The 14,586-nt window shown below is 34.9% G+C and overlaps 1 protein-coding gene across 1 annotated transcript in view; it reads right to left on the bottom strand.

The window, feature by feature from the left end:
* Positions 1 to 14,586, bottom strand: part of RASA1 (RAS p21 protein activator 1) — a 114,755-nt gene that overhangs the window by 19,064 nt on the left and 81,105 nt on the right. Inside the window, exons 10-12 of the mRNA XM_015536517.2 lie at positions 10,333 to 10,453; positions 9,207 to 9,363; positions 1,527 to 1,614 (exon numbers count right to left, since the gene is read on the bottom strand). Coding sequence (XP_015392003.2) covers positions 1,527 to 1,614; positions 9,207 to 9,363; positions 10,333 to 10,453 — 366 coding nt within the window. The remainder of the gene's footprint in view (positions 1 to 1,526; positions 1,615 to 9,206; positions 9,364 to 10,332; positions 10,454 to 14,586) is intronic.

Raw genomic sequence — 14,586 nt, 5'->3', positions numbered from 1 at the left:
TGGAACATTAAAAAAAATTTTCAGGCTAATATTCCAATTAAATTGAAGCCATTTATTTTTAAATGTTTATCTAGTGGTCTGGAGAAAGGAGAGAATCATCTTAGGTTTATCAAAAATAACTCTAAATGCTTCACGTTGGCTTACATATTTCCACAAAGTCCTGTACTACTGCTTTATTCAGTTTTCTCTCTAGCTTGTTGGCTATTTCAATCAGTCTGAACTCTGTGAATGTTTACAGAACATCTTTATAGAACAAATTAAGACCAAATCAATTACCATAGCTTCAGAAATAAAAGAGTAACCACAGATCCCACAGGCCACCAAAGTAACAGAAACTGGAAATACCAGTAGTATTTTTGGACTTTAAGTGGTATACAGAAATAAAGAGGATGAAAAGTGTATATATAAGTACAAAAAGAAGATGTTCTATTTATACTGAAATGCCATGGAGTATAATAACACATTTTTATTTAGAAAGAGGGATCATAGTGAAATAATTGGAAGGCTAGATAATGAAGTTTAAATTTCTTTGCTAAGTCAATTTCTAGCATTAAGAAAATATATATCTAAGTTACCGAAATGATTTGAACTCTACTTTTTGCATCTAAATATTAGGAATAGTACCCACAAAACAAGCTTTTTTTCTGTGCTATATGTTAATATTTATTTGAAATATTTTGGAAAGATTTGAAACATGACATTCAATTATGAGCCATAAAACATAATGTGGCTCATTCATCAAGTTTATTCTAGAGTCTGAGATAGTTTCATAATTTACAAATCAGGCACACATGCCCGGATCCAGTTTAAAGAGCTTCTGCCTCATATCTAGAGTTGGCAAGTTATCTTCTATTTACAACAAAGTTGTTTTCTTTGACCTCTTAACCACCTTCTGATTCCTTCCATAGACTATAAGCAGAACAAATATCACCATATTTGTACAAAATACCAGTAAACGCCCCTGAAACATTATGGCTCAAAGAAATCAAAGTGTCTTCACAACACGGCTTAAAATTTAATAAAAGTTTTAAGAAGGGCATTGCATATGGATCAATGCCCAGTGCTGAAAGTAGACATTACATGCAGAGTAGGAGAAAACAGAAAATTCCTAAAATACTTTTCTTTTTGATGACTGAACTTCTATCTTTAGGAATGGACTAGTGAAGAATAACAGTGCCTGTTAGCAAAACTAACTGGCTTACCTTTCAGTTGTACTGAGAATATCTATAACCTTTCTGCAGAGAGGATTTTAAATGAGCATTTTCAGCTGGACTTAACATCACAGAGTATTTAAAAAGGTCAATTTAAAATGAGGTTTTCATTCCTAATAGCCCTTCACTGCAGTTTTGTGCATTTCTTTATAAAAAAATTTTACACATCAAAGTTCTCATCCCTTGAAATAAAAAGATGATTTCAGTATTCCTTTTTATGTCTTTATGATAAATGTAATAGTTTTCTATTCTAGTTCAAAAGAAAACATGAGCTAAATAAAAGCTTGCAGTAGTTGAAAAAAACAATGAACTTACCTCTGCTTGTTCTGGAGTTTCTCCTGCAAAGTAAAAAATGTAATGTTCTTCACTAAAGTGCTGAACCACTATCTGAAAACAGTTTGGCCTTTAAAATACAAACAGAAAAGTTATTAGGAAGCTTAATAAAAAGCATTAAAACACACCAACTTAAAAAAAAATCAGAACATATAATTATATAATGTCTAACAATTAACATAATTCTTAATTTTGAGAACTACTCCAATGTACCAGATCATTCCTGGGGGAAACAAAAAAAAAATGCCAGCTGCATTTATTTTAGACAACTTTTTGTCCGCACCGCTGAAATTTTATGAATCCTTCAAAGTTTCAAAAAGTTTTATGCTAGAATTGTCCATCTAAATATTTTTTAAAGCAAAATGTTACTAAATTCACCACTTCAGAATGATATATAATATACATTTAGATGTGCTGGAAAGACTAGACATGTTCTTAGACCAAAAATGTTCTTAATGGTTATCTCTCAATGGATTGTGGGTAATTTTTTAAAATCTATTTTTATGTATTTAAAAAAATTTTTTTTTACAACTGACCATCTATCCTCATTTGTTAAAATGGAAACATCATCTGCTCACACATATGCTTGTTCTGATGATTAAGTAACCCAATGGCGATACACAGTATATGTTAGTTCTTGTCCTCCAATAGCACACACCATTACTAGAATTCATTTGACAGGGAAGTACATTAGATAGTACTTTGTATCTTTTTTGAAGATGGACTGGCTTTCCAACTAGACTTGAAAATGATCATAAAATGTTTTTTAAGGACCTTCATGTGTTTGAAACTCAATAAATGTTATTTCTAGTTGCCTTCACCAAAGATTATATCTTTTAATGTTAGGAGGCCATAGCAAAATACCCCAAGTACAAGCTTACACATTTATTAAAGATAAAAACCATCCTTTCATGTTTTGAGAAGGCTATAAAAGAATAGAAAATACCAATTAGAAACTTCAGGATCCGAAAGCATCTTGAATCAGTCTGACCTTGCCGGCTTCATAAATTATAAACAAAAAACAACGTTTGAAATCACTAGAGAACAACGAAAGCAGCTAAGACTTAAGAGGCCAAGATCACAGTGAGATGAGCCTGCCTTTCTCCACAGCTTTTCCTTTCAAGGTGGTGCCAGTTTCTAACTGTGTAGGGCAAGAAGCTGAAACGCTAAGCAGAAAGCCGCATCTGAGAGGCTCAAAAGCCAAACCAGCACATTGAACAGTTTCATATTGCTAGGAGACAAATGACTTTGGGGCCTTTAAAAGAAAAGGCTTTGAGATAAGATGTGTACAAGGGCCATGCCTTGAGAATAAGGGTAATCCAGGAATAGAACGGCCTTCACTAATACATCCATTATACCTCCAATTGATCCCTGAGGGGACTCCTCTGGCAGAAGAACAATCCTTTCTGGAGGCAATAACATTATCCATAGCTTCCACAGTTTTTCATACAGAATTGTCCACCATTTAGTCAAACATAAGTAGCCATCCCAGGAATCATGATCAAATGACTGAAAAGCCAAAAAACAAACAAACAAAAAAACCCAAAAAACAAAACAAAAAAAAAAAAACCAAAGTGGAAAGACCTACATATAATCTAGATGCTGTTTGATACAACTTTCAAATAGCTGTAATAAAAAGGTATAAGAAAACAGGTAACAAAATAGACAATTTTGCCAGATAACTACATCCATAAAAGAATCAAATGGAAATTCTAAATTCAAAAATGTAATTAATAAAATTAAGACCTCAAGAAATGCATTCAATTACAGAAGAACAGATTAGTGAATTGAAAGTCAAGTAAGAATACCCAGCCTGAGGCACATAAAGGAAAATAATATGAAAAACGTGGAAAACTATGTCATAGACACATGGGACGTAAAGATGTAACATGGATCACACAGAGCAGATGCACAAGAATGTGGTGGAAGAACTGTTTAAAGAGATTATAACCAAGAATTTTCTGAAACTGGCAAAAGACATCAGTGTCAAACTGAAGAAGCTCTGCTAACATTAGGGTAAAGTGTTTGTTTGTTTTTTAATTACCGGAGGCACATTACATTGTTTAGCTACTAAAAATCTAAAGAAAAAGCTCAAAGCAACCAGAAAAAGATAAAATATAGTACACCTCAAAGAGAAAAAAAAAAAAAAGATCGATTATTTCTAAGAGACAATCAGAATCAGAAACAGAAGAAAATGCTGGAAGGCAGAAAAATATCTTTAAAATACTGAAAAAAATGTCAACTTAAAATTTAATATCCAGTAAAAGCATTGTTCCTAAATGAAGATAAACAGTAAATACTGCCACAAAGAAAGATTAAGCCTATGAAAAGATAAAAAGTATAAAACATTCCCACATAAATATTCACTACAATAACTCAGTCACTGAAATGTTTTTCAACTTGTCCTGCTGGAATGATTATATTTAAAGTAAAACCATTTAAAAGTGAGAAGTTTAATATAAAGAAATAGAATGCTTAGAGACCTCTTAATATTGAAAATGATCTGGAAAAACCACATAGCTGTGCAGCTAAAGCAGTTTAGGAAAACATGCACGGTTCACCTCTACTACAGGGGCTGTCGTTAACTTTCACATTCCATTCCACGCACAAGCCACAGGTCAGTGTACAGGCTTCTAGCCATACCCAGAGCAAGAAACGTTCAGTGTCAGCCATGTATTTTAAAGAAAAAAAGTGCTGCATTCATCCACAATTTCCCCTTTTGTACTATCAGATTTGCATTCCAGGATACAAAATCTGGTATCAACCTCTTTTTCACTAGTCCTACTATCTGGTAGAAGTGTCTGTTCATTTCCTTGATATTGCTGATGCTGTTTTTCTTGGCATCCATTCTTTCTTGGTGCTACCCAACTATTTCACAGTAAGTCCCCCCAAAATAAAGTTGATGATGGTAAGCTGGCATACTTTGAAAAAACTGAGGGGCGCCTGGGTGGCTCAGTCGGTTAAGTGTCCGACATCGGCTCAGGTCATGATCTCACAGTTCCTGAGTTCAAGCCCCGTGTAGGGTTCTGTGCTGACGGCTCGGAGCCTGGAGCCTGCTTCAGATTCTGTGTCTCGCTCTCTCTCTCTGCCCCTCCCCTGCTCATGCTCTATCTCTGTCTCTCAAAAATAAACATTAAAAAAAATTAAAAAAAAAAACTCAGTTCTTTAAAATAAAAGACGTACCTAAGTTCCCATGAACGTAACTTTTTCATACCACGTTTAGACTTGGTCTCATTAAATACAACATCTTCAAATTCTTAAAAGCCACCTTCGCCAAGAAACTTTGTACAAGAAGCAAGCTGTGTGATCTTGCAGCAAATGGAAAATGTGTATTTACTGCTCTTCTACAACCTGAAACTCCTTTCTTAATATTAACCGTAACAGGAATAATTCAGTCTCTTTAAATTGCATTAAAAGATACAGTCTTGGGGCGCCTGGGTGGCTCAGTCGGTTGAGCAGTTGAGTTTGGCTCAGGTCACGGTCTCGCGGTTCGTGAGTTCTGACAGCTCAGAGCGTGGAGCCTGTTTCGGATTCTGTGTCTCCCTCTATCTGACCCTCCCCTGTTCACGCTCTGTCTCTCTCTGTCTCAAAAATAAATAAACATTAAAAAAAAAAAAAAAAAGATACAGTCTTTCCTTAACTCTAGCAGTCATTCCTTTAATTGGCAAGTGTAATGTTAACCTTTCTTTTTGATACTGTAAACTGGTTTTCAGTCCACTTGCGCCTGTTCATAGAAAGTACGTCAAAATAATGGTACAGCTTTTCCCCAAATTTACACAGATGTAGCTTTGTCTTAATAATTCTTTAAGATTATTACTGAAATTATACATATCAATAGGGAGTCATTTTTAACCTCATTTTTCCAAAGTTGAATTTCTGCTTTGAATCCATAACCTATCAGAACATATTAATATACTTTTGTGTTCTACTTCTAATTTTGAGGAAGTTTATCCATTCTTCAACTAATCTGTAAAGTGGGAATCATTCACCAAGAAGATTTTTCTTATAGATCATAACACTTCAGTAAAACTCTTCTTCTGGATGACTTACAGACTCTGGTCTCAAACAGCAGAGTGGTATTCTGATCCTCTTTCCTCCCATAAAGCTGAAAACATGTGCAGCTGAAGCAGCTTGGATTTTATATGACTCCATTTTATAATATTTAGCGTGGAATTCAGGTCCAAAGACAGACTTTTACTATGAGAGCCTCTCTGTATTGCTTATTTTCCAGAATGAGTTTTTGATGTAAAAATCTTTAAATGTTCCTATCATGAAGCTTCATCACTGATCATAAACTTAAATACTGTTTCTGCAAGATCTTCTTGCAGAAGATATAATTTACTGTTTTATATACTTTATCCTCAGCAATTTCTTTGGTAATCCTTTGAGTAGCCAACAATGTACTTCCAAGTATTTCTCTAATGTTTGCAGATTCATCAGTGTGTAGTGAAAATGTCACCTCTGGATCTGTATACAGCCTCTATCATTTGATACACCCACCAATGCATTTACTGATAATACTATCTGAACACAATCAAATACTATTTGAAAATGGTATCTCTTCTAGTTCTTTTGCTTTTTGGCTTCAAACATAAAACTGCCAATTTCCATGCACACTGATTCAACAAGCAAATACTCCAACTCTGTGTGAAGCATTCTGGCTTTAGCTTTAGCTATTAATTGCAAGAGTTCCCAGAAAACTTCCCAAATAAAATGTTACCATAGGAACAGATCTATGGAGGGGAGGGGATTGGGAGGGGAAATAGAGCAGGGGAAAGCTTTTATTTAGTAGTAAATGCAAAATATTTAGGCTGAGGATGAGAAGCTGTATTGGCTTTAGTTATCCCAATACATTTTTTAAAGTTTATTTGAGAGAGAGAGAGAGAGAGAGACAGCATGCACACAAGTGGAGGAGGAGAGAGAGAGAGAGAGAGAGAGAGAGAGAGAGAGAGAATATCCCAAGTAGGCTCCGTGCTGTCAGCACAAAGCCTGATGTGGGGCTGGAACTCATGAACTGTGAGATCATGACCTGAGCTGAAAATGAGAAATGAGTTGGACACTTAACCAAATGAGCCACCCAGGCGCCTCTGACCCCAATACATTTCTTAAGAGGCCTAATTAATAGGCTGCATTTTTTAAAATTAAGGCTACTGTTTTTATCTTGTGAATTTAATGACTTTCCAGCTGTAATCACCAAAATGCCCTTTATGGTGGGAAAATAACTGTCTATACATTAAAGCCAATCATAAAGAACAATGAAAAAAAATCTCGTTATTTTTTTTTTAAAACTCCCTTATATATTTTACAGTAAATGCAAGGTTAACTTCTGTGTTAACAGAAAAAAAGTGTAAATGTAAAATACAAAATGAAACTAAGTCTTACCACTGACACAAAAAGTAACTTCAATGATGATCAACAACAACAAAAAAACGAATAAAATAAGGGGCGCCTGGGTGGCTCAGTCAGTTAAGCGTCCGACTTTGGCTCAGGTCATGATCTCGCGGTCCGTGAGTTCGAGAGCCCGCGTCGGGCTCTGTGCTAACAGTTCAGATTCTGGAGCCTGCTTCAGATTCTGTCTCCTCCTCTCTCTCTCTCTGCCCCTCCCCACCTCATGCTCTGTCTGTCTCAAAAATGAATAAATGTTAAAAAAATTAAGAAAAAAACGAATAAAATAACATTCAGAGTAAATGGGTGATTTAAGAAAAAACTCAGAGGAAAGTATCCAAGTGTGTGCCACTGCAGAGAGCTTTTCAGTCCACAAGTGTTATGTGCCAGTTCTTTTGCCAAAATAAAATAGTAAGTTAAAACAGTTTATAAAAGAAGTCATAATTTCAAGTTGTATAGATTTTGAGATACAAAACATTTAATATTTTTATTACGGTAACATTTTACAACCACCAATATCTCAACCAATTTGCAGCACGCTAGTTGGGAAGCTCTGATCTAACTGTCTAAATGAATTTATACCCATCTTCTAAGATTCGGCTTAAGAGCCAGCTATTTCATATTACTTATTTCAATAAGCTTGTCCTCAAAATCTCTTCCCTCTGGGAACTATTCACAGCACTATTAGGGAACAGTGACTGGTAGTGAATAGTGTGACTGTCTCCCCAACATGTGTTTCCCTCTCCCACAGAGAATACATAGCAGCCTCACTATTTGGATGTGATCATCTTCAGCAACAGGACTTGGGCACCCGATGGCCTCTGTTTATGAAGGTAATCCCACTCCAGACTGATTGAGAGGTGGCTCAGTAGAGCATTCTCAGGATTTTCAATCATTACTGGAGGGAATGCTTACTTTTCCTTTGTCTGGGTACCATATGCCACTATGCTACCATGTTTTGTGACAAAGAATTCAGCACACACAAAGGCAAGCAGAGGGGAAAGCTCAACAGAAAAAGAGCCAGAAGTCTGATCTAACCACACCTGAAGGCCAAGATTCCATACTGGGGGGGGGGGGGGGGAGGGAATCTTAGGAAATCCTATCTTACCCAAAAGATTATTGTTTGTTTTTTTGCAATAGCTGTTTTTATGAAATATTAGGAATTAAAAAAAAGTGGGAGGAGTTATCAAAGTCCAAAGGATTCATGAAAATACTTCATATTATACTTCCCTGTTAGTGACTGATTCACAACAGAAACACTTGGGCTAAGGCTCCAAAAAGCCCTGTTGTAAAGATAAACTATCTGTTCGAGTCAGCATTTCTTAAACCTTGACCATTTTAAAAAAATGACTAAATTTTTAATTATTAATTTGTCTATAATTAAAATTACACAATAACACTATTCCTAAACCCAGTTTGGAAAGAAGAAATGACAAAGCCATATGCTCTACATGAACTTTTCTCAACTTAAATAGGATAAAACTAGACTTGCTTACTAGAAATACCATCCTCCAGCAGAAAAAAGTTGTAAAAACCATTTGTTTTAACGGCTTTGTGTTTTATTAGTAACAGTAAGTAATGAAAATGATACATGTATCTAAAAAGGCTCCAGAATGGATTATTAGTAATACTGATGGGGAAAGGTAAAGAAAGGCCAGGGTTCCTAATCAAAAAACTAGACGTAATCAAGAGCTGGATTTGCCTTATGTCCAGGATACACCTTTAGCTTATACATTTATATTTATTTTTTGAAAAGCTCTGAAATTAATGTAAAAAAAAAATGTTTCAGCTCCAAATCTGAAGTACTCTCCTGTTTCCTAGGAAGCAATTATTTTTATATTAAAATTGTTCCTTAATATCACATTTTTTAGGAACAGGCCTATCAAGCTAATAGTACAACTGAGTGTATTTAGGACTATCAGATGCAGTGAGTTCAGAGGGAATGTGATACAATAGGGAAGAGGACAAGACTCAAAGTCAGTCACTCAAAAGACTGGTGATGGGGCAGGGAGGAAACATGCTTTATGCAGGTTATGTTTTACTAAAGGAAGTGTCATTCCAAAGATTTCTATGTAATACAAGAGTAGAATTTCATGCACAGGTTAGTCTAAAATAAATAAGGAAGACAGAAATTACCCTACAAAGTATATCTGACATTTTAAGATGATTTTAGGACTCACAGAATCAGTTGGCTAGGTTTTGAAAAATGATCTGAACACATCCACCTGTTTTATTATTAAAACAATTCTAAAAAGAAATAGGAAACCAATTTCTTACCTGCCAAAGAGACTATCATGAACAACATAGACAGAACATACACTGAGATCTATTAATCCTTTTGGTTTTGTAGCTCGTTTTTCACTTTCAAAATAAATAAGTTGGGCATCACTGCCCTCTAAGATAAAATATAAATTTTTCCACCGTTTTCCTTTGCCTGTTAAAAAAAAAAATGCTTCCCGTTAGCCAAATAATAAACTATTAAGTGATATATATATTAAGTCATAAAAATCATTATTGCTAAATATAAAAATCATGTTTCCATTTTTATTCCAAAGCTTCAATAACACACCAATCCTTATAAAATGAAAAAATGCCTCAATTTATCTGTAGAAAAATGCCTTGTAAATGACAAAATTACCTGAACTACATCTCTGGAGATTTCATTAAGATAAAATCTTTAAAACTCTTGCTTAGGTGTAATTTTTTTCTAGTTGTAAGAAAAAAACTCTTCTACCACACCCCCTAGCAGCCAACCCTGTGACATTTCTTTATGTCAAATTGAGGCAAATCTATAAAACAGAAACATCAAAACAGTCAATGTGTTTGGGGCACTTAGGTGGCTCAGTCGGTTAAGCATCTGACTCTTGATTTCTGCTCATATCACGATCTCATGGGTCATGAGTTTGAGCCCCATGACAGGCTCTGCTTGGGATTCTCTCTGCCCTCCCCAGCTCATGTGCCTATGCTCTGTCTCTCTCTCAAAATAACTAAATAAACTTAAAATTTTAAAAAAGGGAAACAATGAGTGTGACAAGTATCAAAAAAGTTTCTCTTAAAAAAGAAAAATAATAATGAAGTATGGGGTGGAGAGGGGGCAAAGAATCCAACACCTTGCACTGGAACTGACTTTAAGATTTAAAAGATATACTTGGAAATATGGAAGCCTGTTTCATGAAACTCTGCTGGGGCATGTTGACGTAATACACCTAAACTCTACATTTTGAAGGATCCTTACATAAAAGCTTTAAACAATGGTCAATTACTAAATAATAATTCATGTCAAAACAACTTATTAAATACAAATCTCAATGGGAATTTTTATGCCCAATATTTACAATGTTTCTACTAAATATTAATGGTAAAATACTGAAATTTAATCTTTAGTCTTAAAGTTAACACTTACCCTTTTTCAGAAGATAACCTTTTTTAACAATATTTTTATAAAAGGCATCCTTTGTTTTTCGACGAATCGTATTATAGATTTCCTTGCCATCTACTGTATCACTGAGTACTTGTTCTTGATCCTGAATTTTTAAAAATATTAAAAATTATTTCATGAATTCTTGATGGAAATTAAGCAAAACCTACTTGATAACTAATTAAAAGCCAGGCTGCTTGTCTCTCTAGACATTTACAAAAGGTTTTAATGCTAAAATTTCAAATAACACTAACACCTATATTCAGAGATCCTTTGCTTTTCACAGAAATTTTCAAAAATACAGTTTTGTTGTGTTACAGCAAATAACACTGTTTTGAAAACATGACTTTGTCCCAACAGAACTGCTAAGTTAGGAACCAATTTAAGCAGAACCAAATTCATGGTTGCTGATCCCGTTACATCTGCGAGAATCACTAGGCGAATGCAGAAAACTGCACACAGCTGAAGTGAGATGCACGGGAGTATACAAAACACACCTCAAGTACTAACAGCCCTCTCAGTTCGCCAAGCGCTATATGCCTTACCCATCTATCCACACCTGATATTACGCCATCTGATTTCAAATAGTTCTCCTACCACTTTACAATATTCACAACCCTTCTGATGGCCTCTTACGCAAGTAAACCTCATGTCTTTTTCAAGGTAAAGTGCCATATTTATTGTAGTAAATATCTTGGAACCATTTAGCACATACAAAAACTATGTTACATTTTATTATGTTCTCATCTGTATGTGTTACTGATGAGGTTTTTGAGTGTTATACCCCTAACGTCACTTTCCCATAACGTTGTAACTTTTATTTCATGGTTTTACATAACTCTTTGACTTATAGGAATGCATGCATGTGTCTTAACTGCTAAATCCTCCCAAATAACAAAATTAATTCTGATGTCAGGAAGAATATAAAGAGTGTCTTTAAAATGATCTTTCCAAAATAAATCAATCATCAGTATTACCACTGGGATCCACTGGACTCAATTTCAGTTTTTAGTTTCTTTGTTGAGCACTTCTTAATATTTGCTAGGCTTAAGATTTTATGACTTTTTTTCTAAGAGACCTTATGGGTCCATATGATCTTTTTAGAAATCTAAGATATGAGATTTTCACAAATCTTATTCTTCCCATATCTTGAAACATTCTGCTATCTCATCATCTTATGAACCATTTCATCATTATTCAGCAATTAACTCCCAAGTATGCTAAAGAGTAGGGGTTGGCAAACCATGGCCCCTGTGCCAAATCCAACCCACTGCCTGTTTCTGGACATGCAGTTTTATCAAAACATAGCCACGCTCATTCCTTTATGTTTTGTCTGTGGCTGCTTTCACACTACAAAGGCATAGTTCAGCAGTTGAGATGGAGACTGAGTGGCCTGCAAAACCTAAAATATTTATAATCTGGCCCTTTACAAAACAGTTTGCCAACCGTTTGGCTTAGAGGATGATGCAAGAGTGAAATCAATCATCTCTGTTGCCTCACCCTTTGTTGTTGTCTTTTGACTGTGCTGCCAAGTGTTGCAGCATCTTTCAAAAAAGTATGTAAGACCATCTAAGTTATCTTTATATTAGCTTACACTGAACATGGCCCAGAACTCCTAATATTCTGCTCATATTAGCAAAGAGGAAAACCTGACATGAGAAGATGTCTGACAATTATTGAAAGATTAAGATGAATGCCAAGAGGCAGCAGCACTTTGGGATCTACTGTGATGATAAAATTGATTTTTGAGAAGATGATAGTATCCTCGGTGAACTTTATCAAACTCAAGAAGCACTGAGTAAATCATACATTTCTAAGAGAAAAAAAGGAAATACGATGTTTTTATCTAGTCAATCATTTAGTAGAAAGGATGTCATCATGCAATATTTTGTGACAAGAATCTAGATTGCTCTGTTTTGATCTTAAGAAATAAGGGCTTTTTAAATGTTTATGTTTGTGCACCAAGATTTACTTAAGGTAATTTTAAGCACACAAAAGGTACTTTGTAACCAAAGGTAACTGTAGAATTTTTTAAACTCACCATATTTATCATTGTAATTGATGTTTATAAATCTAAACAGGAAAATATTTTACCTTTATGGAGTCGAGAACACTGTATTCTACCAACAAAACTATAAGCCATCCGAAAGTTTTTAAAGTATATTCCATTTGATCATTCAAGTACATGACAAACCAGCAAGAATCACAAACTAAAACCCATAGAGAGATATCTACATCTGGAATCAGTATCAGATTCTGACCGTGAAAGTGTGGGAAGAAGAATCAGAGTAATTATAGGCAAGAGTTGATTAGCGATGTACTGCATCTCTAATTGATTAGAGATGAAATCTGGAATTAGGATTTACAAGATGGAAATATCCAGGTCCACGCGTGACAGTAGGTTAAGTTAGCTGCCTATTTCAAGTATGTAAGCCTTTATAACCAAGGAAATTCAGAAAAATATTCGAGTTTGCTATGTTTAAATTCTTAATGAATTTTCTAGTAACTTTTTTTGGACTATACCTTTATTCCTACTTCTAAGAATTATTCATAAAATGACTTCAGAATTAAAAATTTAAAAGGATACATTGGACCCAGATGATAAAGAGTAATGACTACGTTCCTGGTTATATAGATTTGTACTTATCAGTCTTTTATTTCAATAATGATAATATTTAGTATTGGCTATGGAACGGGGCATAGTTGTAGTCAGTTATTTACGATGTATAACTAATATTAAGATTTAAACATATGACTTCCAGACAATCTCTATAGGTTTTTTCTAAATTGTATTATGGCAGGGACTGATATACTAATTTACAATTCCCAAAGGATTCTAATAAATTAGATGACACTATGACCAAGAACACAAATTCACTTTCCAAGTTCCAATAAAACACTAGATGACAAGAGGGAAAGCTTCAGGGCCTACTCTCTACACACTTCTGGAGAAGTCTTAAATGCTCCATCACATTTAATTCAATAAATGTGTGTGGAGTGCCAGGTACTGCTCTAGTTTTTGAGATACATCAGTGAACAAACCAAAGATCCTTATCCTCAGAGAACTTATATTCTAATGAGGAAAGATAATAAACATAACAAATAAAGCATAAGTTAATAAATGTTAAGTGCTTTTGTTAAGTGCTTTACATGGTAAGGGCGAGTAGCAGTATTAAATAAGGTGTGTAGGCAAGTCTCACTGTGAAGCTAACTTCTGAGCAAAACCTGAAAGAAATAAGAGAATGAGGCAAGTGGATATTTGATTAAAAAAACATTTGTGGGCAGAGTAAACAGCTGAAGTAAAGATCCTAATACAGGAAAGAGTGTGGCATATTCTAAAAAATAGCAGAGAAGCCAGCATGAGTAAACAAACACAAGTGAGAGAGAAGGATGGCAGAAAGAGACAGGCTCAGAGAACCAAAGACAGACCATCTAAGAGTCTGCCAGGCCACCGTAAGGACTTTAGCTTTCACTCTGAATGAAATGTAGAACATATGCAAATATTAAAGAGAAGAGTGAAATGATTTGACTCACAATTTAAGTGGATCCCTCTGACAATTATTCAGTGTTAAGGGGTGAAAGTGGAAACAGGGAGATGAAAGTCAGATTCTGATGGTGGTCATGTTCTAGATTTATTTGGAAGGCAGAGGCAGCATGGTGTTCCTGACAGTATGGATACAAAGCATAGGAGAGAAAGAAGAGTCAAGAATAACTTGACGCCCTAAATAATTTACTTATCTTCTCCAGTCTGAATTTCCCTGTCTTACGGTAGCAACGTCATCAAGTTGTTGAAAAAATTAAATTAATACATTTAAGAACGGTGTCTAAAACATAGTGCTTAAAAAATGTTGGCTATTTTCTTGTGGGCTGCATTCTCTCAAAAGGCTCCTTCTCTTCTAGTGTCTGTCTTGAGAAGTGTTAGCTCCACAAAGTAAGCAGACTTAGCTAGGATTCTACTCTTTCTGTTCCAGCATCTTACTCTGGGTGAGGGTATGCAGAGTCCCCTTAGTGAGAGGGAGCTAATCAGTTTTTCAATAATAAAAGATTACTCCCCTTTCTGTTCTCTTATAGAATCCTGCTGGGAAGCATAGTTAAGTATCAAGATTCCCAAACTTCTACAGTAACCTACTTTTACTCCAGGCCCCCCAAAATAGACTTCAAATAGCATTTAATCATTGTTATGTAGTAATCAAACTGCCTTGTAATTAGCACTGGTTTCTGAAGTATCCGATGCATTAA

The sequence above is a fragment of the Panthera tigris genome, chromosome A1 (genome assembly GCF_018350195.1).
Source record: "Panthera tigris isolate Pti1 chromosome A1, P.tigris_Pti1_mat1.1, whole genome shotgun sequence".
NCBI classification, from domain to species: domain Eukaryota; kingdom Metazoa; phylum Chordata; class Mammalia; order Carnivora; family Felidae; genus Panthera; species Panthera tigris.
The sequence above is the reverse complement of the archived record's forward strand: the minus strand, read 5'-3'. Positions and strand labels throughout refer to the sequence as shown.